At 47.3% G+C, this 25,259-nt stretch overlaps 1 protein-coding gene across 7 annotated transcripts in view; it reads left to right on the top strand.

Moving 5' to 3' along the window:
• The window catches only part of COL26A1 (collagen type XXVI alpha 1 chain), a 219,361-nt gene that overhangs the window by 146,579 nt on the left and 47,523 nt on the right, over positions 1–25,259 (top strand). For all 7 annotated transcript variants that reach the window (XM_039508086.1, XM_039508083.1, XM_039508084.1 and 4 more), the window contains exon 4: positions 12,701–12,762. In XM_039508086.1, coding sequence (XP_039364020.1) covers positions 12,701–12,762 — 62 coding nt within the window. The remainder of the gene's footprint in view (positions 1–12,700; positions 12,763–25,259) is intronic.

Genomic DNA, 25,259 nt, shown 5'->3' with positions numbered 1-25,259 from the left:
CGGGTATAAGTTGCTCATAAGTGTGGACTGCTGCTGGAATAGGCTGGCCGTTCTCCATGATACTGTGATGTTCAGTACAGAATTCTAAGCATTGTAATGTATGGAAATGAACAGACACTTTTGAAGTGACACAATGTTGTATTAAAAAGACTGACGCTTTGAAAAAGTTCAGCTTTAGGGATGTCGTGAGTATTGCTGGGGGAAGATGGTTTTTCCATTGCTTGAAAATTTTCAAGATTTTGAAAATTTTCCCATTCCACATGGCGGGGGACCCAAGACCTTTTGAAAACTTTCATGAGAAAAATGGACAGAGAAAGAGAGACCCATCCCAGAATAACCAGGACATTCACCTGGTATATGGGAGACCCAGAAAGAGCAGGGACTTAATCTATGTCTTCCGTATATCAGGTGAGTGCCCTAACCACTGTGCTATAGGATATTCTGGGATGGGTTTCAATATAGGCATTTTCCAATGACAAATCATTTCATCGGAAAATTCCTCATCAGCTGTAGTCATGAGGGCCAGCGGAGAAGGGACTTCCTTGGGGGACCTAGGTGGGACTAGTGGGTTATGTAAATGATGTGGAACTAAAAGACCTGGGTGACCGGTTCTATTCAGAAAGCTGTTCTGGAAAGGGTCTTGTCCAAACAAACAAGGAGATGTGGAGTGCTACTGGAAAACAAACAATAATCCTTTCTTCAGCTGTAACTGATCCATTGTCTAACCTTAAGCAAATTACTTAACCTCTCCAGGCCTCACTTTCCCCATCTGTACAACCTGGCTAATGGCACCCACTGTTTGTAAACTGCTGTGAGATCTGCAGAGGAAGTGCATTATAGGTACTAAGTAGTATTGTTTGTTATTCCATAGTGTACTATAGCGTAATGTAAAATGGATGCACAACAGAGAAGAGCAGATAATGTGGTTATCTTGCAGATACGACTATCTTCATCTGCAAGTTTGCAAAGCCCAAACTGGATAGTCTGGAGCAGTACTATTTGTGCTAACATAAGGTATTGTTGGACTGATAAGCTGTCACTATTAAAGTCCTCATTCACTTGTGGTTATCCTATAGTGATATCTGAGATATCACCATTCTTGCTTATTGAAAATATAGGGAGAGATTGTATTGTCTTATATCTTTAATATGGCATTTTATAGCCAAAGTTGACATTTTTATCGCGCTTTCTGAACTCACACTTGTGGGAAGGGAATGTTCCCTTTTTCCTTTGTTCTTTTAAATGTGCATTTTGTTTATACCCTGATAATTAACTTTTTTGTGCTTGGAATTTTTTGAGTATGTTCTCCTCTCAGTGCGGAGTAATTCCCATGACCATTAGTGGGTGTTACATACACAGAAATCCCCATTCGTTGATGAGAGAACCGTTGCCATTACTGAAGTGGTATTTGACAGCTCAGTATTTCTAAGTTTAAAAGGGTGTGGGTTGGGTGATTTACTTGTTTGACATGAGTGGGAATGCCTTTCAGAATATATTTTATAGGAACGATGAACCTGAAAAAGCTCAGTGGTTAGGTGTGTTCTGGGGCACTTACTTTCACCCTGTCACTTGAACACTGATAGTTTTCTGGTTGTATAGTCTGGGCCAGAAACTTCACCTGGTATAAATCAACAAAGCTCCATTGACTTGGGGGGAATTATGATAATTGATACCAGCTGAAACCTGGACCTGGAAGTGTGTGCAAGTGAAAGGTGCCATGTTAACAGTCTCCTAGAAGCCACAGAGATGTGGGCAATGTGCATGCCACTCATGTGCTTGCTTCTGACCTGGAGAGACCGTTTCTGGTTAGTTCAGCCTTTGCACCCGCTCTGTAGCCACATGGTTTTAAAGCCCTGGGCTGGGCTTATTTCATTTCCACCAACCTTTTGCTTGTTATTGTCCATTGTTCAGAACTACCTAGTGGGGATGTGGAGTGGGATTCCTACCTCCAAATTCTGCCTGGTTTATGGCAGATAAGCGGCACTGCTGGGCTGTATTATTTCATTTTGGACCCATACGCCTCTGGCTACTCTCCCCACTCCTCATCAATGCACAGAGCTCAGAGGAAGGGTAAAAATTCATGGACAAACCCTCCACAGCTGTAACAGTAACATAATATCAGAGCTGAGCACATCAGGCAACTGCCCAAGGGGTTGGGTTGGCTGAGGTGCAGCCGTACCCTGTTCTTGCCCCATTCCAAGGGAAATTCCTGATGCTGCAATAAATTTTGCTGAAGCCCTGTTTAAAGAGGATGCTAAGTATATTTTTTAAAGACATGAGGATTTCAGTAATGAAGCAGCTGTAACCTTGGAACAAATCCCTCCTATGACCACTCATGCAGTGTCCATTGGGATGCTGTTCCTAGACAGTGCTCTGTCATAAATCAGAGGAAGTATTTGCTTTGAGAAAATGCTGCTGTTTAAACTAGCGAGTAAGGGCCAGATCCTCAGCTAATGTAAATGGGCTTAACTGCAGTGCACTGTGTTATTTGTGTGGTGGTAGCACCCAGGAGCCACAGTGATGGACGAGGACCCAGCTGTGCTAGGCAAACACAGAACAAAAAGAGGGTCTCTGCCCCCAAAGAACATGCAGTGTAAGTAACCAAGGGAATGATGCCCATTTACACCAGTTGGAGTTTTGGCCCTATATCTATACAATTGAATTAAAGAAAGCAAGATGGCTTGCACGTTAAGACAGATTTGTTATAATCTAAGATGATTGACTGTGCTCCCTTGTTCTTTATGACTCGGATGAAATCCTAGTACCTCAGGAGTACCTTAAACACAGATCAGAGATAATGCTGGGAATTATAGACCGAGGATTTGTCTACATGGAGAAATAGCCTGGAATAGGTACTGCAGAATGGCTGTTCCACGCTAGCTCCCTGTGTGCGCATGCTTATTCTGCACTGAGTGTGTCCACACAGAGCTAGAGCACTTTAAATGTAACACCCTCACTTAGTTTGCAATAGCTTTGGCATCTCAATAGGCCTGATTCATTACTGCTGTACCTGTTGCCTTATGTCTTAGTTTACTGGGGAATCCATTGACTTCGTGGAGAAGGGCCTCAGGGATGATACGGAGTCTGAATTGAGACCACTGTCTCTTGTGTACCTTTTAGTTTCTTGTCTGAGGGTGCATGGACACAACTGAACACTTGTAACCGAGAGCATTTTGCAGAGAGGATAGGACAAAGCATTGTCCTGGCTTTTACAAGGGGGTTGGGGAAACAAACAAAGCTGTTCGTAGGTGTCTGGGGAAGAACGTTTGAGGAGTAGGTACTTTATGGCAGCGCCGAGTGCTGTCATATTAAAATCTGAAGATGAGATTGTCAAGGGCAGCTAGGTGCCTCACTCCCAGTGAAAATCAGTGGAAGAGAGGCCCCCTTCTCTCATCTGTGTCTCACCCTGAATCTCAAGAGACTTACACCTCCAAGCATCCAGTCCCCCTGGGTCCTTCTCAGGGCAGCCTGGGTTTGGAACTGGCAACGTTATGTTACGCCTTTTTAGCTGCTGCTGAAAACTGGCCCTGAGCACACACCGGTGCCTAACTGCCTTTCCGATGTCACCCACAAGCCTCCACTGACGTTTACTTTGCCGTAAGCCATATCTGCAGTGCCCTGGGAAAATCTCCTCTGGCACTTCCGAACAGCCAGATGTTGGTTACAGTTAAATCATCAAAAATATTAACCACTGCAGTAGACAATAGTATTATGTAGTTCACCTCTGTGACAGTTACAGATGGGTGGACCTCGTTGGAACCTTGCAACAAACCTGCAAACTACATGGGGAGGGGAGGAGGGAAGGGGTGTAAAAATTCTTTTGAATTCCCAGATTTCCTCCTTCCCACCAGTAATGTAAACCCTTATTTTCCCCACAAGTCATTCCACCAATTTTTTCCCCAGCTACAGGGAAGCCTGTTCTATGTGTTATGGAGGAAGAATCCTCAAAGCTAGACCGTGTTCACCTTATGTAGAAAGATAAGGTGGGTGAGGTAATACCTTTTATTGTACCAACTTCTGTTGGTCAGAGAGACAAGCTTTTGAGCCACACAGAGCTCTTCTTCCGGTCTGGGAAAGGAACTCTGAGCATCACAGCTAAATACAAGGTGGAACAGATTGTTCAGCATGAGTAGTTAGCTTGTCTCTCTCACCAACTTCATGTTGATTCCTAAATAACTAGGGAAGTTCTCGAGAACCGGAAAAAAGCTAACGTTGTTCTGAAATCCTTGGCTGGACAGTGAAATAGAAGGGAAAAGCATGCTAGGTACATGATAAATTAGAACAATAATACTCTGTCCCAAGGAAAGAGGCAAGCTAACAGCTTCTAGATTCAGCATTTGTAATGTGCTACTATACAAGGGACCCTCAAGTGATACACAACCAGCAACTTCCTTTTTGGAAGGCTGTGTGTGTCACCTCTGCATTGCATCTTCACATTCAGTGGTCCAGGGAACATGACTCCAAAATTATCCAAGGCCTGTTTTTCTCAGCCCAGCAGCCCAAAGCAGTAAGGCCCAGGTTTAAAAAAAAAAAAAAATATTCCGGTGCCTAATAGGATTTTCAAAAGCATGTAGGCACCTAGTTCCCATTGGGTGTTAGGCATCTAGGTGCTTCTGGAAATCCTGTTAGGTGTCTAAATATGTTTAAACATCTGGGCCCTAAGTCATAAAAACAAAGAAACCCCCCCAGAATAACAAAACCCCACACCCCTGCAGCTACTCAGATTCATTTGGAAAAAGGTGAAGCAGTATCCTGCTTTGTTCCAGCCCACCACAGCCCCTGGTGCAAATCAAGAATATTCTTTGTGCACTTTTTTCCCCTGCTTGGAAAGATCTTGCTCTGTTAACAAATCTGTACTTTCCTGTTTAAAGATGGCATCTATTCCTGTGCAATTATTTTGGCTAGTCTCCACTGACGTTTCTGTTTATCAAACACAGGATTTCTGTAAACTGTTTGCATTTTTTAAAAAGTAATTCAATAAAAGCAGAATCTGCTTAGAAAAGGGTTTTTTTTGTCCTTTAATTATACTGTCGGGTGTCTGTCTTCAAACCACCATGCAGCCAAGAGCTCTAGACTCTGTAGTTTCTTATTCTGACCTTTGTCATGGACTCCTTGTGTGATGGGCAAATCAGTAAAGGTGAAATGCTGCTGTCCTCACACAGGTTTTATTCCATCTTGCTATAGGAGTTTGCCTGAGTAAAGAGGAGTAACAATTTAAAGACTTCAGGAATTGTTCCTTAATTTCTCTGGGCCTCCGTTTTCTTACCTGCAAAACACCTTAGTTATAATGATACTTAGGTGGGGAGAGGAGTTGTGAGGCATCATTAATATGTGTAATTAGCTCCTATTGATTTTCAGTGCAATTTAGGTGCCTTTGAAAATCTATCCTACTACGACTTTTTTTTATTTTTTTTTTTATTTTTTTAAACCCTTTGGTCAACTTGGTCCCTTTAGTGTGTGGCTTTAGTAAAGGCTGAAAATCTGACACAAAATAGTAAACCTAGCCCACTGCCAGGTAGCTAATAGCATGTCTTAAAATAAGGAGCATTTAGCAGTGTAGTCTTGATAATATCAAACTAAAAGGAAATTGCATTCAACAACAACCCCCCAAATAAATGTTCGAGATCCTTAGTGTGGAACGCTCCTCACTGAAATCTACCAGGTTCTTGTCTTACTCTTGGAGTGTCTTATGTTTATTATAGTGGGCTCTCTAGTCCCTTCCCCCGTTCCTCTGACCTCTTAGCTGATGATTATTTTTTCTTTTTTTGAGACAACCAGACGAGGCCAGCTCTGTAGCACTCCTACCCACTGACGCTGTCAGCCCTTCACCTTTCACATGCTCAGGCTCCAGTACAGAGCTAGAGACATGACTGATATTAAATAACAAGCATCATTAATAAAGTCGATGTAGCCAACATCTGACTCTCATTAAGGGGAAAGTGTTGAAAAAACACATCCCAGGTTGGTCATGATTTATAGCCTGGGTCTGCTATTCTTCATAAGCACTGGGGAAAGCTTTTGAGAAGGACCAGACCACGAACTACTTAAGGAAACTGTGTATGGACACACACAAGCTGAAAGGGTCAAATCAGACAAATTAAAAGGAGATGGGGAAGGGCCCTTTATTCATCTACTCCCTGTTGTAGGCCACCTAGGCAGGCATGGTGGGGATACATGTTTATATTCCCATTGAAACTGTTGACTGTGTCTGAAAAAGCATGACTGGGAATGCTATTGGCTAGACAGTGAGAAAACATATTATATTAAGGAGGTTTATGTCCCAGTAGTTTGTCTTAAGGGAGATCTGGCATTTTAGATCTAGTAGGTTTCAGGCTGGAGGTGATAATAGAAGGCAATAACTCACCAAAGAGCTATGATTTAGCAGAGAGATGACAAAGGTACCATTGTTACCTCAAGGAATAATCTAACGGTTTGCCACTGGACTGTAGCAGATGTGAGGATCTCTTTCAGTTCTCCTTCCTCATCCACTCGCATCCCCTCCTTCCCTGGTAACATGTATGTATGTCCATTCCAATGGAGTAAGTTCTGCTCTCACATCATTTTGCTGCTGCAAATATTAATAATGGGACTTTCAGGCTTACACATATTAAGAGGGTTGCTTCTGCTTCCAGAAGAGTCTGGTTCCAGTTTCCAATGTCTTTTGCACCAGTGTACGCACTTGAGTGACTTGACTGGAGTCCCTCCAGATTTGTACCAGTGTAATTGTGTTCAGGAGCTGTTCCATATTCTTACTGGAGATTTGAAGAAAGGAGTTTGTCCTGTGGACTAACAGGAGCATTATTTCTTCCATTTCATTTGGAAATGGAAATCCTCTTAATAATGGGCATTCATATTTTATCTTTTACTACCATCTTTATAAATCCCAATGCCCCAAATAAGAACAGGAGTATTTGTTGAAAGTGTAAGACTATTAAGGCTGATCACACACCAGTTGTGGTCTGAATCAAAGCAGTTAATAATCATTTCATACTGTAGTAAAAGCCAGTGGAGTCCTGGTTCTATTTCCAGACCTGTTCACACTGACATTCTGGGGCCTTCCAGTGGCTCAGGCTTGACATCTCTAAATTGGGGATAATTATTCTTTCCATCCTTTGAAGAGCACTGTGAGATCTATGAGAAGCACGGTGTACATGGTGAGTATAATTATCTAGAGACAGCTCCTTACTCCTGGAAGTAGTACAACTGAAGCCAAGAGACTAGTTATGTGAACAGGAATACTTTGCACTTGTAGAGCACTTTCCATCCGCAGGTTTTAAAGCACTTTAGAAGGGTGGTCAGTATTGTTACCCTGATTTTACAGATGGTGACACTGAGGCACAGAGATGGGAAGTGACTTGGCCAGGGCCCTACAAGAGATTGGAGACAGGTTGAGAACCGCCTAGGACTCCTGGCACCCCCTTCCCATCAGCCGTTCCCCTGACTGGTGTGCAATGCACTGGACCATACTGAAATTTTGGAAACTGAGGACTGCAACTTTGGAGCTGCTGCTTGTTGAGAGATAGAATCCTCTTATTTCCTGTTCTCTCAAGACTATTTGTGTTAAATGAAGAGTCCATGGCTCTGGAATTTTCTCACCCTCCATTTACTGTATCCCAAATACACCTTTACCCCAATATAACATGACCCGATATAACACAAATTCAGATATAACGCGGTAAAGCAGCGCTCTGGGTGGGGGTGGGGGGCAGGGCTGTGCACTCCGGTAGATCAAAGCAAGTTCACTAAAACGCAGTTTCACCTATAACACGGTAAGATTTTTTTGGCTCCCGAGGACAGCATTATATCGGGGTAGACGTGTATCAGCTTTGGAGTAATCCTTCAGGGCAGAAACCCAGAGCCTTGATCCACTGACTTCAAAGGACTTATGCCGATTTGCACTTGGCCTTTAGTTTCCCTTCTGGTTTTGAATTTAGATTGTCTCTGTGTCCTGTAGCTGTCTGTCTGTGCACGTGCGCACGCTGTAGGGACCGAAAAGTGGGCAGAGACATTGGGAAGTTTTTCTTTTTGCACAATTTGTGGTTTATTGGTGACATGTGGCCCTTGTGTAAACACTGGCCTGACTGTCCTCTCACTTCCACTGGTGTAAACCATGGGTTTAAACCGGTCGTAACCGAGAGGGGAGAATCATGTCCACTGTGTTTGCTTTTAGTGAGGTGAGGAGCTCTCAGATTTGAGAGGCTGGAAGCACTGAACAGTTAAAATTCGTATATTTTAAAATAATCATTATACAATTATGCTGATACTTAAGCTGTTTGAAGTGTGTAAAGAGGGAATAACTTCACTAAATAGCTCCACTGAAATTGAGAGAGACCCCAATCTACACTAGCTAAAAGGGTGTGGGCCAGACCTTCAATCTATGATCAAGTGTCGCAATCTTTTAGATCAAAACCAGCAGGCTTATATCTTGCCCCAGGGATACAGACTCTGTGATCTGTTACATTTCCGTTTCTTGAGAAACGCTGATCCTATCCCGCATCTGATATGTCATGTCATTTCTTTCCATCGTGTAGCATTATTTTGCACGGCACACATACGGCGAGAGGGGGGAGAAAAGGGTGCATAAGGAGTGGTAGTGGGATAATCATGTTGAGACATTATGGAGACAGACTGGGTGTCATGTGATACTCTGGTACAGTATAATGGTCATTATCTCAATTATTTATCCTCCCTCCTGGAATATTTCTAAAACAAATCCAACCATGTGTTTTGAAGTTGGATTTTGTAGAGTAAAATCACAACTCCTTACTCAAAATGTAGTTGGAAACCCCCCCCCCCACCTAACGCACCAACTAGGAATACAAGAGAAATAAACGATGGTGCCACGCTGCAACAGATGATGAATGTATGCAGACCTGGAAGGAGTCTCTTCAGGAATTCCAGTTCAGAGAGCATGTAAGATTTGCCACAATGAATTCAGTGTTGAATGTGAAATGATGATGTGAGATCCTCCTAGCTGGCTTTAATAATGCAAAAGGCATTCTCCTTGATCAGAAAATTCGACCTTACGGGCTCCATTTTTGGATTCAATGAGGTTTTTTTGGATCAGACTCTCTAAATACTTAATTTCATAGTAAGTGGATACAGAAAATATGTATTTGCTTGATTCCTCCCATTCCCCCTCTCCTTCCCCCACCCCACCCTAAGTACTGGATACAGTCCCCTGGTAGTAAACAGATTCAACATTAGACTAGAGTTCTAGAAGCTGTCTTGCTGTTTTGTTTAATCTAAGTATGTTTTGAGTGTACATGTAGTAATAATACTTAGCGTTTATCTAGCCCAGGGATCGGCAACCTTTGGCGCGCGGCCCGCCAAGGTAAGCACCTTCGTGGGCCGGGCCAGTTTGTTTACCTGCTGCGTCCACAGGTTCGGCCAATTCCGGCTTCCACTGGCCGCGGTTCACCGCCCCAGGCCAATGGGGGCTGCGGGAAGTGACATGGGCCAAGGGATGTGCTGGCCGCCGCTTCCTGCAGCCCCCATTGGCCTGGAGCGGCGAAACGCAGCCAGTGGGAGCCGCGATCAGCTGAACCTGCGGACGCGGCAGGGAAACAAACCAGCCCGGCCCGCCAGGGTGCTTACCCGGGTGGGCCGCGGGCCAAAGGTTGCCGATCTCTGATCTAGCACTTCGTTTTTTGAAAGCACTGTCTGTAGGTTGATTAGGTTAAGTTATAACGCAAGGGTTTGCCATTTTGCATTTGTAGAACAATTTGCCTTTGCAGCATAGGTTGCTGCTTTGTGCATCCTGAGAAGTGGGTCGGATGTAAAAAGTTCGCACATAGTTCTGAACTTTCATACAGTTCAGGGCGGGTTCAGACCCATGTCGAGCTCCCTCTCAGCAACCTATGACCTAAGAGTTGCTGACCTTCCCTTGCTCCTTTGTAAGAACAGCTCAAGATCCTCTGCGCCAAAATAAAGTAACTATTAAGTTTAACAAATAACACCGTATTCTTTGAGCACTATATATTGTACTTTAAATCTTTCTTGATTTGTCCTTGTTTTCATTAATTAACATTACATTTCTTTGGTGGGCGCGTCAGTGGACGCAAACCATAACCAAATGCCTGCATGAGCTTATTACTGCGACTCTTCTGCTTCTTCATCCCCATCCCACGTTATCCTTAATTATTATCACTCCTTGTGTCAGTTTGAAAATGAACCTCATGCCCTGCAAATAGACGTGCTCATGTGGAGTCAGAGAGGCTCCGTGAGCGCGTAGGGCTCTGCACGAACATAGTTAATTGTAGAATCAGGACCATAGTTTGTAAACTCCTTCTGGCACTGCCTGATTCTCCTCCGTCAATTTGGTGAAATTGAACCATGCGCAGAGGGGCAGTACGAGTCCCATGTACCAGATGAGTTCTCAGGTGGTACATCCATCTCCTGCGCTGCACAGGAGTGAATTTCAGACAGTACAAGTCAGTCCCACTGAAATCAATGGGAGTTAATAGTATCTTTGGACAGGGAAAGGGGAGAACAGGGCTCCTTATTTTATTTTATTCTGTAATGCATCTGGTACCCGTTTTGGCTCTGTGGAATGATGGGTTTGTTCAATCTTTTCTTCCTGGGCGGATGAGCAAGATCAAAAGCATGTAGCCAATCTACACACCGATCATTCCTGCTTTACACGCCACAAACAATTCCGAACCAAACAAGCCTCACCCCTTCTGTTCCATTTTGCGATAACACACTTAAGGCATTCACATATGCATGAGCCAGTTTGTGCCAGGGGAAAAGAAAATGTTGCCCAGTACTTGGAATGAAATTCTTGAAACCAAATCTGCCTGAGGAGTCAGATGTTCAGTTTGCAGGTGGCCATTAGAAATTTAGGGGCCAAGGGGAGTTTAAGCAGCTTTAAAAAAAAAATCCCTCTGCAGAATTTCAGTGGCATTGATAGACTGAAGAGGAAGAACTTCTTAGGACGCTTTGTGTGCGTTTGGAGATTCGTTGCTGTTAGGGCCTGATGCATCGGCTTAGATTGTAAGCTCTCTGGAGCAGGGACCAGTTTTTGTTCTGTGTAGTATACAGCACCTGGCACTGTGGGGTTCTGCTCCGTAACTGAGGTTTCTCCATGCTACCGCAATACACGTAATAAATAATAATAATAATCCAGTGGACGTCAATGGAGCCGAAAACTCCAGATTTATTTCTGGATCTGTTTTGGAATGAGAGATATGAGAGTAGCAACCAATTCATAACAATCAACCGGTTACTGTACCTTATCTATAATATTCCACGTTGCTCAGCTCACTTTTTTTTTCCTTTTAAAACTGCTGCATCGTAGAAGCTGAATGAGCTAATCTGTTCTCCAGAGGGATTGGGAGACTTTCTGGTAGCCTGTAATGTAAAACAAAGAGTTGCTCCCAACCTGTGGGAAAATGGGTGACAGAGGATAAAACACTGCCCAAAGACATTCTCAGCTGAAGAAGAGAACCCCGTGGATACAGCCTGAAACAATAGCTCCGAGAGGTGTGAACTGCTTTGTTCCTCTCAGTGGGTGTTCTCATTTGCCCCTCTTCCCATTTAGTACACCCGCTCGCACACAGAATCAGGGAGAGGGGCTCAGACCTGCCCCATTCCCTACCCTTTAGGGGCAGAGTCTCCCCAGATCCCAGCTCGCCCAGAGGCGGGAAGGAGAGCCGCAGAGCACTTAAAATAGTCACCGTTTCAACAGAAAGCATTGCTCAGCAAACCAAACCCACAAATTCTAAGAAACTGTTGAAATGAAAACCAGGGGTAAATGCAGTGACGGCGTTTAGCTAAGTGATGTTCTTTATATCGGGCAATCATTATAAACCACACTCGCAGCCCCTTACGTTTGTTTGTTCTTTAGAATGGACGCGGCAGAAAATCTGGTGACCGTCATCCAGTGTCTAGTGGCTCCTGTATAGTAAAGTGAGAGATGAATCGCTTTGTGAATGATACCTAGGGCTGCTTCAGATCTGGTGCCTGACCCAGCACCTGCTGAAGGCAATGAGAGTATTTCCACTGGCTTCATGGACATTGCAGTAGGCCCAGATGAGTGTGAGTGTGTGTGTGTGTGTACATACAGTGGTCTCACTTTTTCATGGAATCCTAGAAATGAGGCTGGATTTCTTCCAGGTGGAGGAGGATTCCCTGTACTTAGATTGATGATTTTAGGGGCATTCCCCATTTTCTCTCAAAACAGAAGCAGCTTCTGAAGTGTGAGCAGTGTCTGCTGCAACGCTGCAGGCGGTATAAGTAGTCTGTGTGCTGGTGCCAGCCATGTAAATATATTGTGAAACCAGGTGACTATTTATCATGCACCATTGACCTCCTCATCTACAGTCTGCCTATTTCTTCATCTCAGGAGCTAATTTGAACCTTCCAAACCGCTTAGCAGCTTCAGATCTTATGGAGATTTCATTTACGTTTAGCATGGCTGTGGCCACTAACTTGTGCAATGGCATTTAATATTTAATTTTTTTGGTCTATAATTGCCCCATAAGCATTATTTCTTAGGGTACGTCCATACTACCCGCCCGGGTCGGCGGGTAGCGATCGACTTCTCGAAGTTCGATATATCGCGTCTCACCCCCCCAGTGTAGACCAGGCCTTAGTCTTGTGAAATCAATGTTTGCATGGACACAAAGTGACAGGAGACTGCAGATTAAGAGCTGTTCAAATAAATTAATAAAACACTTGTACCCCTTCTCTTTTCTAGAATGCATGAACTGCACAAGACTAACTGATATGACTGAGAGGCTAAACACTCTGGAAGCCAAGGTAAGCACATGGAATGTGTTTTAAAGGAAAAAAATAGTGACTTTAGTGCTGGGGAAGAGGTGCTGAAAAGACAATCCACCAAACAGGTGCAGAATGAGCAAAAACAACACATACATTACTTCACCACACTGCCCCACTCCTATCACGCAACCCTGTTTTGTAATGACCACCTCTTAGAGCAGAGATGGGCAAACTATGTCCTGCAGGCCACATCCAGCCCACGGGACCCTCCTGCCCAGCCCCTGAGCTCCGGCCCTGGGAGGCTCGCCGCTGGCCCCACCTTCGCCTCAGCTTGCTCCGCCGCTAGTGCAGTGCTGTGGGCGGCGAGCTCCTGGAGCAGTGCAGCTGCAGAGCTGGGGCCTGGGCTGGTCTCTGTGCTGCATGGTGGCGGCAGCGGTGTGGCCCAACTTCAGCCGGGCAGCGCCGCCAGCCACCGGTGCTCCAGGCAGTGCGGTAAGGGGGCAGGGAGCAGGTGGGGTTGGATAGAGGGCAGGGGAGTCTGCGGTGGTGGATAGGGGTCGAGGCAGTCAGATGGCAGGGAACAGGGGTGTTGAAGGGGGCAGTCAGGAAGGAGGGGGGGTTGGATGGGGCAGCAGTAGGCAGTCAGGGCAAGGGTTCTGGGGCAGTCAGGGAGAAGGGGTGGTTGGATGGGGCAGAGGTCCGGGGGGGCAGTCAGGAATGAGAGGAAGGGTTGGATGGGGCGGCAGGGGGCCAGCAGGGGTGGGGTTCCGGGGGCGGTCAGGGGACAGGAAGCAGTGGGGGGTATATGGGGCAGGCGTCCAGGGCGGGCATCAGGGCAGGGATAGGGGGCAGAGGCCGGGCAATGCCTGGCTGTTTGAGGACACACAGGCTCCCCTAACCGGCCCTCCATACAATTTCCAAAACCCGATGTGGTCCTCAGGCCAAAAAGTTTGCCCACCCCTATCTTACAGTATGTCTACACTGCAATTGGGACAGCATGTGTATGCATACCTGAACTAGCTCACTAGAAATATGCGTAGCTGCAGCACTGTTGTTTTCAGCAAGAAGCTTGATCAGCGCTAGTTTGGGTAGGCCTACCCATGCTGCAGTTGTTCCTCCCTATTGCTGTGTAGACGTACTTGCAGATGGGAGGTTAGTTCAGTTTCCATTGTTTAGCATCTCTGCTGAGGCTGATAACACTTGCCACTAGAACAGAACCAAAGATCAGCCGATGTAATCAGACTGTATGTGATACCCTTAAGGACAAAAAGCCTAAAGCAAACATCCACATTCAACCCACAGTTGGACTGTGGTTCTATTTGTAAACGATGGTTAATGTTAATGGAAATAACGGCTCATTACTTTTGATGAGAAAGTGTCCATCTGAACCCCTAGGGTTTTATTCTTTGCATTCAAGAAATATGAGGGCAAATTTATACTGGATTCAGCTCTATAACAATGGGATGTAAATCAGCAGAGAATTAAACTTCTGAAAGCAAATAGGTTCTGAGGGTGAGCTCCAATATTAAAAAACGCAGAAGAAACTCCATCCATACAGTCAGTAGACAAGATAGAGGAACAGCTTGTGTATTTCCTGTGTTATAAAATCTAAATCAGAGGCAATCCAACTCAGTGAAAAAGGGCAGCGATCTGAGCTTTGAGGCTGTCCTTTTGTGATTGTCTCCCATCATTCTTCTCTTTAGTCTTTCAATTCTTTTTACTGCTTCTCTGCTGCTCCCATCTCTCCAAATCCCTCTTTCACTTTGCTGCTTCAACAACAGCAAATAAGAGTGTATGGGCTTTTCCAGTTAGAACGTACACATCTCTTACTCAGGTATGGAGGCCCTTCGTAAGGTCTAGGCACCATATATGTGTCTCGCTGCACAAGAGTGATGAGTGGCAGCTTCTGTTTGCAGATTTGCCTATTAGGGATTGTTGACACTTGAAGGTAATTCAGATTAAGGTAGTGTGTGAATTTGAAGTGCACTTGCTATTCCAGAATAACTCCATGTAATAGCAAGCCCCAAGTCTCGCATTATATTTGCTGATGTAACTGCAACAGTGTTAGGATCTTCACCTACTTTGCATTGATTTGGTGTTCCATATTTTTCATCCACTGTGTTAATGCACAATTATTTGTGCATGTGTTGTTCAAATCTGCATTCCTCCTTTTATCGTTTTCCAAAATGTTAGGAGGATTTGATGCACCACACACTGTTGAAAACCTTTCACAGGTGGAATTCAGTATTGTGTTTTTTTGTTAAATTGTTTTAATGTGTACCCACCAAGCGTCATAAAGATAGCTCCCATAAGCAGAGTCAGTTAATTCCCTTTGATCTTCGGTTCCTTCTGTGACAGTCCATTCCTGTTTGTCAGATATAGCGCTCGGATCTCCTTAATGCTTGTGCAGCTAATGGTTATCAGTGATCTGTCATAGGAATTCAGGGAATCTCCTGGGGGATGGGGGAGGAGAATGGGATGTGGGATGGTTTTACAGACAATACATGATTTGCTGATAATTGGGGAATTGTGTCTGACGTGAAGTGAAATGAGTGACGCTTTCTGGAACTCCCTCAGAGACATGTGGGGTTGTATTTCACCATGAGAAAAATAAGAAAAACATTCCAGGGAGTTGAATTCCTCAAATGAAAACAATGGTCATGGTGTAAGGGAAGATTCTGTTTTCAATTCAAAGATGAGCTGAATATTTTTTTTGATGCAGTAAGGACAGGCAGGCTGTGTTCCTTGGCAGTGAAGAGCAGGAGGTGTTATAAGAGGAAAGATGACTCTCCTCTTTTAACTACCCACAATGGGTGTAATCCAAAGCTCAAAGAAACCAAATGACAGACGCCCACTGACGTCATCTGGCTTTTGCATCCGTTGCAGCCAGCACTGTCAGGAGTTTGTATACCTCACTCCCCAGAAAATAAAAATCTAGGACTCACTTAAGGCCCTTGCAGCGAAAGCACCATTAGATTAGTAAGGAAGGTGCAGTGCCTGAGCAGAGGTGGTTTGTGCTGTTATGCTAACGGACTGAATGAGCTGGGTGCTGGGCTCAGTTAAACTACTGTAAATCAAGGCTGGGATTGTCAAAGGAGGAGTTGGGTGCCTAACTCCCTTAGGATCCTTTGACTGTCCCTGCCCAAGAGTGAAACTGCAGTGGAGTCTATGGCCTGGTCTACACTAGGACTTTAATTCGAATCAGCGTCAGCGAATTAAACTAACCAACCAACCCACCACACCAAGGCCAGCCCATTTAATTCGAACTGGGGCTCTTTAGTTCGATTTGGTACTCCCACCCGGCAGGTGGAGTAACGCAACTCGCGCTTTGGCTCTCGAATTAGGCTTGGTGTGGATGCTAATCAAACTTAGCAGGGAGCTAGCCCACAGTGCACCACTCTGACTCTTGTGGACAGCATGGAGAGCATTCTCTCTGGCCAGCAGCCAGCCACACAGGAAAAAAAATTTTTTTTTTTTCATCATTTTGTCTCTGAAGAATCTGACGTTTCTGGTTGCACATCAGCACCAGCAGCTCCTGGCACAGGCACCTGCAGGAGAGGCAGAGCAGCCCAGAGACAGAATAGAAAGATCCCAGAATAGAAAGAGAGCCAGAGATGACCGACCGGGGGGGCAGGATCTGTGTGGGGTGAGGGGAGCTCTCCTGTTGCGCTCCGCTAAAGCGAGCGAAGAGACCTAAGAAGACAAGACAAAGGATACAGCCGAGAAAAGTGCAGGGATGCGATGATGTGCGTGAAAAAGTGGAAGGGAAGAGACCTAAGACAACAAAAAGCGAGCAGAGCTCAGACGACCCGCCTTCCCTGCCTCAGACCGCCAGCCATTCAGCACTAGCCACCACTGCCATGCCCCATGCAGTGCCGTGCCACCAGTGTGTGTGGACTGTGACGGTGGACTCCGAGGGACGATGTCTCCTGTTCGGAAGATGGGGAAGATGAGGAAGGGATGGGGAGAACCGGCGCAGGCGACGACATCCAGACCACTCCCGCATCCTGACAGCCATCCCTGACCACACCTCAGAGATCCCCTCCCTCCTCTCTCCTCCCTACTAACCAGGAGGAGAATCAGGGAAGGAATCAGACAGGAGTGCTTTTTATTTTGGAAGTTTATATTTTTTTAAAAAAATTTATTTAAATAAAATTTATAATATAACTAAAAACAAATATAAAACAAACACAATTTCTACACAAAACAAAACATACAGCAGGTCTCCTCAAACAGCAGCAAAAAAAGCTCTCAGAGAGCAGGCAAAAAAAAAAAGAGCTGGAGAGCAGCTGGAAAGAGGTTGCTTGGGCTGTGCTTTGAAGCACCTTCCTCCGGTGCCAGCTCATCACTCCATGTGCCATCCTCACGAGCATGGTAGCGTAGGGGGTCCTGGTCTGCAGGCTCTCTCTCTTAATCCGCTCTCTGTGTGCGTGATGTGACACCCTGGATGCTGCTGTGAATTGCTGCAATTTGGTGTGAGTGTTATTAGTGGTGCTGCATCTAATTAGTTATTAGTGTGTACTGTAGACTTTGTGCATGGTACTTTTTTACTTTAAGAATGGAGTTTTACTTTAAAGAATGACCTTTTTAACAGAGTTTTTTTCGCTTAACTTTTTTTGTTTTGCAGAACTCAGAGGAAAGGCTTAACAGCCAGAGGGTGCAGGGGTCAGAGGGCGGGCGATGCCGGGTGAGCGCCATCTTTTCTTCTGCTTTTCTGCGCACAGCAAGCTTCATCAGTACACTGCACACAGCAGCAAGCAGGCAGTCAGTCTGTACTGTGACTGTAGATGTGACTGTAGAGGCTTACAGGGACTTTGTGCAGCAGGGATGCAGCTGCTGCTCCAGCTAATCGCTATCGAATGAGTCGTATTTCCATGAATCGACTAGTTCCTAGATCTCCTGAGACTTTGTTCTCCTGATTGTGAGTTCCTGTTTGGAAACTGTGTTGTGTAATTTGTTGTGTTGTTGTTTGTTTTTTTACTGTTTTCACATCAACTTCAACAGCTTCTTCCGCATCACACAGCTTGGACTGCCCTCGCTGAACCGACTCGCCATCCTGTGAAGGATAGAACGCCAGGAGAAAACAAAAGAAAAGAAACAGAAGAGAGGAGAGCAGGAAGGAATGGCAGAGAGCTCAGAGAGCGCAGACAGCAGCAGAGACAGTGAGGGAGCAGCATGTGGACAGCAGGGCACACACACAGAGAGAAGGAGGGAAGGGTGGCGGCAGGAAGACCAGCAGGTAGGCGCTCTGGATGTTCTGCAAGACCAGGACGCTCCAGGAGATTGTAGATGCCCTGCAAGAGCACAGGCAGGAGGAGAGAGGCCCCTCCCCCCCAAAGTGCCCTGTCCCCCACCGCCCAACGCCAAGAGGAGTCCTCCTGGGGGGTGAGGGGCCGGCGGACGCGGCGGAGCACCAGAGAGCTGTCGCACTGCACTTGCAGACGCTAATGTACAAATAACCTCGCTTTCCCCCCTGTAAATTTGTAGAAGTTCTTCCCTTACAGGATCCCCCAGTTTGTGTCCACCCCACTGTATAAATTATTTAAAAGCGGTTTTACTGTTACTCTCTGTTATTTTTACTTTCTGTGGTGTTTGCTTGTGGGGGCAGGGTCAACTGCACATTACAGTTATAGCCAGGGGTACAGCACCAGTCAGCTGCAGTCACTGGGGGGGCAGTCATGTGCAGTCACTAGGCACCAGTGACAGTCTGTGTGGGTGTGGCTGCCCGGTGCTTCCTTGATGTGCTGGTCCGCCCTGCCTTCACATGCATCCTTATAATGGACAGGCCCCTTCAGACCTCCCACAGGAGACTCCCATCCCCCTCCCCCCCCCACACCTTCCCCCCCACCTCCCCCCACCTACCCTTCCCAACCCCTCCCACCCCCTCACCCCTTCCCCCTTCCAACCCACCCCTCCCAAACACCAAAACCCACCCACACACACACACCTGCAAACCCTGCCACACCTTCAAACCTTAATGCAAAAAGACGAAGAAATGCAAATAGCAAAAACGTAGAAGTAAAAAAACAACTATTAATTTATTATTAATTACTAAAACGAAAACTTGGTTAATTTATGATCAAACTCTCTTAAAATCAAGTGGACAGTCAAGGTTTATGATCAGGCTCTCTACTTCATTTCAGAACTTTCTGATCAGCCTCAAAGCTGGGATCTGATGCCTCTCCCCATATGAGGCAGGGCAGTCTCAACCAGCAGCCTCAACAGGCGGGTGTCTGGCTCTCTCAGAAGTGCACCGCCTTGCTCAAGAAGCCCGCAAGCGCCACAGCAAGCCGCAACAGCAGCACACAGAGTTTGTGGAGCACACAGCGAGTCTTTCAGTCGTCCGAAAGCATAGCTCACGAGGTCCCCAATCTCCCACTACACCATCCTTGACACACTCGCTTCATGAAGCACTCCTTTCACCATCCAAGAGCGCCATTCAGCTACCATTCTGCACGCCTGTATAGGCGTAGCTGAGGGCAGCATAGTCAGCAGGCAAGGCAGCACATCCGGGTGGGCGCATTTGCTGCATCTCTGAAGAAGTAGTTGATGCCCGGGTCCACAGGCCTTGCTGTTTGGCCCGAACGCCTACAGAGTTACCTGAACCTGAGTGCCCAACTGATGGTCCGTCATCCCACCCACTACCCACCACCACAGCTGCGTGCCCCCCTGCGGTCTGGGTTGATGTTTGATATGGGCTGGTGCAGCCTGTAGTCCACACGGATGCTGGTGTGGGCTGTGGCCATATAGGATGGAGGGCCCATGAAGCCATCCACCATGACCTGGACATTTGCCATCTATGAGAGTCACTACATTTGAGACATTCATTGACATCGCGCTATGACTCAGATCCCCGCACAGCTTTTGATTCGACGCAGTATGTTCCTTTGAGATTGCTTGCTTGACATTGGCTGGCAGCCACGGATGCCCGCTGTCGCAGTGTTCGGGCTTCTGCACAGTCCAGCTCCTGCAGGCCACTCTCAGTCAGGGCTGGGCTGCCTGGCATCCTGTGTCCTGGCGCTCAGGCCAGGGGACAGCAACCGCAGAAGTTGTGTCTGGCGCTTCTTGAAGTGTGTCACTGCAGCACTATGTTGTGTGTCATCCCTGTGCCAGTTTCCCAGTGTTCACGGCCCCACCCACCCCTGCAGTCTGCCCTTGTTTCACGCTCCACCCCATCCCTCTCACCCATTCTCACCACCCACCGTTCCCTGCTTTCTCGCCATGCGACCTGAGAGGTCTGCGGCGATCTGCCTCGGCGCCACTCTCTCCGCTCCTCTCGCCTCTCGCGAGGGTTTCTCACGGCCTTGATGTGGGAGTCGTAACGTGCGGGCGACATAGTGCGGCGCGAACAGGCGCTCGCTGTGCCTTTGAGAGGAGAGCGCGAGGCGGGAGCGCCAGCGCGCTGGCAGAACAGAGAACCCCGCGAACAGAAGGGAGGGAGAGATTTTGGGCGCCGACCCAGCGGGGGCGAATTTTCCCCTTCAATGGGCAGTCATTTTTCCACCCTACAATGGGGAGCTGGATGAGTGGGGGCTTCCAAAGCGGCTTCATACAGAATGTGGACTACAGTGTGATGCTTGTCAGATGTTGGACTCAAATATCATAGTATGTAGTTAGTGGTGGATTGTATTCGACTTAAGTAGAATTATTCTGATTAATAGATTGACCCTATGTTGATAGGCAGATGTGAAACTGGATTAAGACAGAGGAAATTTTCAGTGCCTTCGTGGACAAAGGTGGCAGTGAGTTCACATGTAGCAGCACTAACAGCTCAGCACACAGATGTTTAGTAAGTGCTGGCAGCAACATTGTATTTGCCTACTGCATGAAAGCACTAGTGAGAGAAGGAGCTGCCAGGGTCCCTTTCCACCCCTTGTAAGCTTGGCTGTAATTTGTCTATAGATGGACAAAACTATCATGCTGTCCCATTAGAGAACTCTTGGACCTGAAGCCTTCAGGCTGTGACCTGAACTGAAGTTAAGAGAGATGAGTTGAGATTTCAGCGAAAGTACACAGCATGCTAATAGCTAGCCCTGTGGATCGTCTGACATTGTTAGCATGGAGGTGGATGCATGAGAAGTCCAGTGCCAAGGTGTAGCCTGCTGTTCCTTTTAGAAGGTATTCAAAGGATTTTGGTAATATCTGAGTCCCAACCAAAGCCATCAGAACAACACCTTCCTTCCCCTTTCGAGTGCTGAGTTTTGGATAGTTCAGAGTAGAGAGATAATAGTTTCCTGCCAAAAGAACTGCATTCTTGTTTTGGAATCTTGAGGAAAGCTGTGACCTTCCAAGTAGCTGGACAGTCTGTTGAATAAACAGAAAGAACAAAACCCTTGACTAGCTCGGGGAGTCGGTGACATTTCAGCAGCGTTGATTCGTCTCAGCTCAGTTGATCTTGGGCATCACACATTGCATCTTTGTGTATTTTGGTGCTACAGTGTTTTGCAGTCCCAGGCACCTTGTAATGCTGAGCAAGCTCTGCCTTTCAAGGCTTGTCTAGCCTGGAGGAGGAGCGCGGTGATTCTCTATTTTAGCTACATGGTTTTAAAATGAGCATTTGTGTGTGACATCTCTTCACATTGGTTGGAAGACTTGAGTTTTCAACACAGTGCTCCTGTAACTAGATCTTAACTCAGTTATATTTTACTGGATTGTGAAAGCAAAAGAAACCTGGGTAATTAGACAGTTTGAAGAGACTATTTATTTTATGTGAATGGTTTCTTTCAGATTTTTCACCATTTCACCACAATGACAGCTTGAAGCGACATCGCCACGTATTGATGTAACACAATGGCCTTGTCTTAAAATATTACATTCCATCATGACATTGTGACACAACAGGAAAATGGCGGAAGGAAACTCCATCCCAATGGCAAAGGGAGACCGAGAAATGGGAAATAACCCCTGATTTTGGTTAATCTCTGTGAATGTTATTCCTTTGCTCTTTGCGTCTGTTCACTCTCCAGGAGTGGTGACTTGGCACCTAATCCACCTACCATGGGCCTGATGCTGCTTTTACTTATGCTGCTTTTACACCAGTTTAACTTCATTGGTTTCGGTAGCCTTATTCCAGATTTACACTGCTAGGAGAGCAGAATCAGGTCGCATACGAGGGGCCTCTTGAAGCCAGTGGATGGGTCCCCATCGAGTCCAGCACTAGATGGAAGAAGAAGTTGATGAGAAACTATTCTGGAGATGAGCCAAGAGATGCTGTGTGTCAACATGGACAGCACTGCAACAGGTCACTTGCCCAGCACTGCAAAAAGTAGAAGTCTTTTGGCAGCAGGCGTTTAAGAGTGGAATGATGTAGAAGTCTGAGCTAGTCTGAGTTTTGCTATGTACTCCTGAAAAGGGTTTGCAAAAGATGAGGCGGCTTTTTATACTGCTATGAATAGGGCTCAGCTAGTTATCTTCCTGGTCTTGGCCTCGCTCTTCCTTTTAGAGATGGCAGAACTGAATCGGAAGAAGTAAAACCTCTCTGAACCTCCATTCCCTGCTGAATCTGAAATGAACTTCTGTGGCGGTTCAGAAAAATGGGGGTTAACTGTTTATTTTTGTGTCCCTCTGAACTTGGTTTTGGCCAGAAACAGAAGCACCCAAGTACTACAAAAGAGGCTGGTGTCACTGTATTATTTGCTAGTGCAGAGGCAGAGATAACAGGACATCTCTCAAAAGGCTGTTCTGAGATTTTTAGCGTGATTTGAATGATCTTTTGGGCTTGGGTGGCTTGGCACGGGAGCCAGACTTCTGCTTTAGCCTCAGGCTTAAGGGAGATTAGCTCAGTGCTCGGGGAGGGGGGGACTGTCCGGAATTGGCTGAGATCTGGAATTTATCTGCTGCTTTGCTTTCCCCTATATTCTGCCCAGATCTTCTCTTCCTCACCCCTGACTCTGCCTGCAGCGTAGGAGAGCTGCTTATTGCCAGTATGCCTGTCTCACCCATGATTAGTGCTCCCTTCTCTGTCTGACGTGTGGCCAGGGGTGTGTGGGCAGGGCTGCCCAGAGAATTCCGGGGGCCCGGGGTCTTCGGCGGGGGGGCCGCCTCAGCAGAAGCGCGGCTCCGCCAGCCGAGACTGGGGCGGCATTTGCTCCGGTTGAGCTCCAGCAGGCCGGCGGGGCCCAGGCAAGTTAGGGCCCGCCAACATTTTTATTTTTTTTGGCCCGCAACATGTGAAAAAAAAAAAAAAACAAAAAAACAATTCTTTACCAAATTTCCCTGTAAAGGTAGTTGGAGGTGCCAAGGTTGGTATGTATTTTGTATTTTTATTTATGTATTTTTCACCCATCGTTAAAAAAAAAAAAAATTTTTTTTAAATTTCCTCGAAGAAAAAGCAAAAAGCTGGAAAGCTGGACATGTCTGGGAAAAATAGACCCAAAGTTAACAGTTCTTTTAGTTCTTTTTGATGAACTGAGTGTGTGTGGTGTTGCTCCCCCTGGGGTGTGTGTGTGCTGGGGTGTCCAGGGGTGTGCTAGGTCAGATTTTATGAGGACTTTTTTCTTTTAGGTTTTTTTTTCTTTTATCCCTTCCTGTTCTTCCCCTTCTCCCTGATTTTATTGCTCTTTGCTCTTGCCCATGTGTGGGCCCTCTGCCCCCTGCCCCCAGCTGCCCAGCTGCCCCTCATTGGAACTGCAGGGCAGCAGGGAACTGGGGGGCAGGGGGCCAGCAGAGGGGCTGGGCTGAGGGCAGGCGCTGCTGGGGGGTGCTGGGGGGCAGGGGTGGCTGGGGCTGGGGGGGGGGGTGTGGGGGGGGGCTGAGGCAGGGGTGTGTGGTGGCTGGGGGTGGGGCAGGTGGGGCAGGGCTGCTGGGAGCAGCAGAGGTGGCAGCTGCTGGACACAGAGGAGTGCGGGCTGGCTGGCTGGGCTGCAGGGGCGGGGGGGCAGGTGGGCAGGAGGTGGGTGGCAGGCAGGGGCAGAGGCGCAGGGGGGCAGGGCAGGCGGGGCAGGCAGGGGCAGGAGTGCGGCGCTGGGTGCAGGTACGGGGGTACCCCCCCCTGCAGCGCAGCAGCTCCCTCCTCTCCTCCCTCCCCCAGGTGGTGGCAGCAGCAGCCCCGGGTTGGGAAAAGGGCCAGGGCCTGGGGCTCTCCCTACTGCCCGTCCCTGGGGCTTAAATAGGGGGAAACAAAGCAGTGGCTGTCAGGTTCAGGGCAGGGCCCAGGCAGTAGGGGCAGTGCAGCCCCAGAATTTAGTGCCCAGACCCCCCCAAACCCCCTAGCTTGAGCTGGTGCCTGAAGGGCCTGGCCTGGGGAAGCTGGGCTGCTCCAGGCCCTGCCCCTGTGGCCCTGGGCTGGGCAGGGGGCCACCCGGCACGGCCACGCGCTGGCGGGGCCCGGCCTGGGGGGTGTCGTTGGCCCGGTCGGGTCCCGGGGCGCGTCGGGGTGCCCCTGGCGGCCTCCACCGGGGCCCGGACGCGGCGGACGCGCGGGGGGCGGGTCGGGGGCCTGACTGCGGTGCCGTGCCCAGCGGCCGCCGCGCAGGGCCGCCTGCGAATGCGGGGGGGGCCTGGGTGTGTGTGGGTGTGTGTGTGTGTGTGTAAAACACAGAGCGCTCCCCTGGCCAGCATTTGGCTCCCTTCTCTAGCCATGTGTCCCTGGCAGAGAAGAGCAATGAGGATCCAAGTGACTAATGGAGAGGAGCGGACTGGTGATGTGGAACCACTGACAGGACCTGGAGGAACTGCAGACAGCAGTTCCTCTATCACTCTCACCTGCTTCTCTTTCCTTTACTTCCCACCATGCTTCACCATGGCCATCTCTCACTTCATCTTTATCTTTCCCCACTTCCCTTGGGTTCTCAGAAATCTCCTTTCACCAGCATTGGCTTTAGGGAGCTCCCTCTGATGCTCTGATTTCTTCTCTTCCCTCGCTTTTTCACTGCCTGCATAGCATGTGAAACATACTGAGTGGAAGCACAGCTGGGTGCCAGGCAAAGCAAAACTCACCAACGTAGGAAGTTTTGCTTTACAACTGAACTATGCAAGAAAATCTGAGCTGGAAAGCAGAGGGAGTTGCCAGAGCCAGTGTGGGAGAGATGACACACGTTGGGCAGCAAAAAGGTCACTTTGACCTGACTCCTCTCTTTCAGACTTACCTGGAACAAATGGGGAAAAAGTCTTAACTCTTTGGGAGTCACTTATCGCTCACTGCAGCATTTGCAAGGTGGGCGACATCTCCTTGGGAGGAGGAATCGCTGTTCACAGCCTTAAATCTTATATGGAAGATGGCTAGATCTCCAAGCAGCTTTAGAAGTTTCTCCATTGCTGTGTTTATGCTATAGCTGAAGGACTATTTGTGTGTGTGTGTGTGTGTGTGTGTGTGTGTGTGTGTGTGTGTTGAAAACTTTGGGATAATTAATTAGGTTATTTGTTACAAACCAAAACCAACAAATATGTGGGTGTTGCATTGGCACAAGGGAGACACTTGCAATGAAGCAATGACTGTAAATCAAGTAAAGGTCACTCATGAATAGCTGCTGATAGAGTTTCAGCACATCAGGGCTGCCGTGAGCTCATGGAATGGGAATGGATAAGATCAGCTGTCT

This window comes from Mauremys reevesii, linkage group 20 (genome assembly GCF_016161935.1).
Source record: "Mauremys reevesii isolate NIE-2019 linkage group 20, ASM1616193v1, whole genome shotgun sequence".
In the NCBI taxonomy this organism is placed as follows: domain Eukaryota; kingdom Metazoa; phylum Chordata; order Testudines; family Geoemydidae; genus Mauremys; species Mauremys reevesii.
Note: the sequence above shows the minus strand (reverse complement) of the source record. Positions and strands in the feature narration are given on the sequence as shown.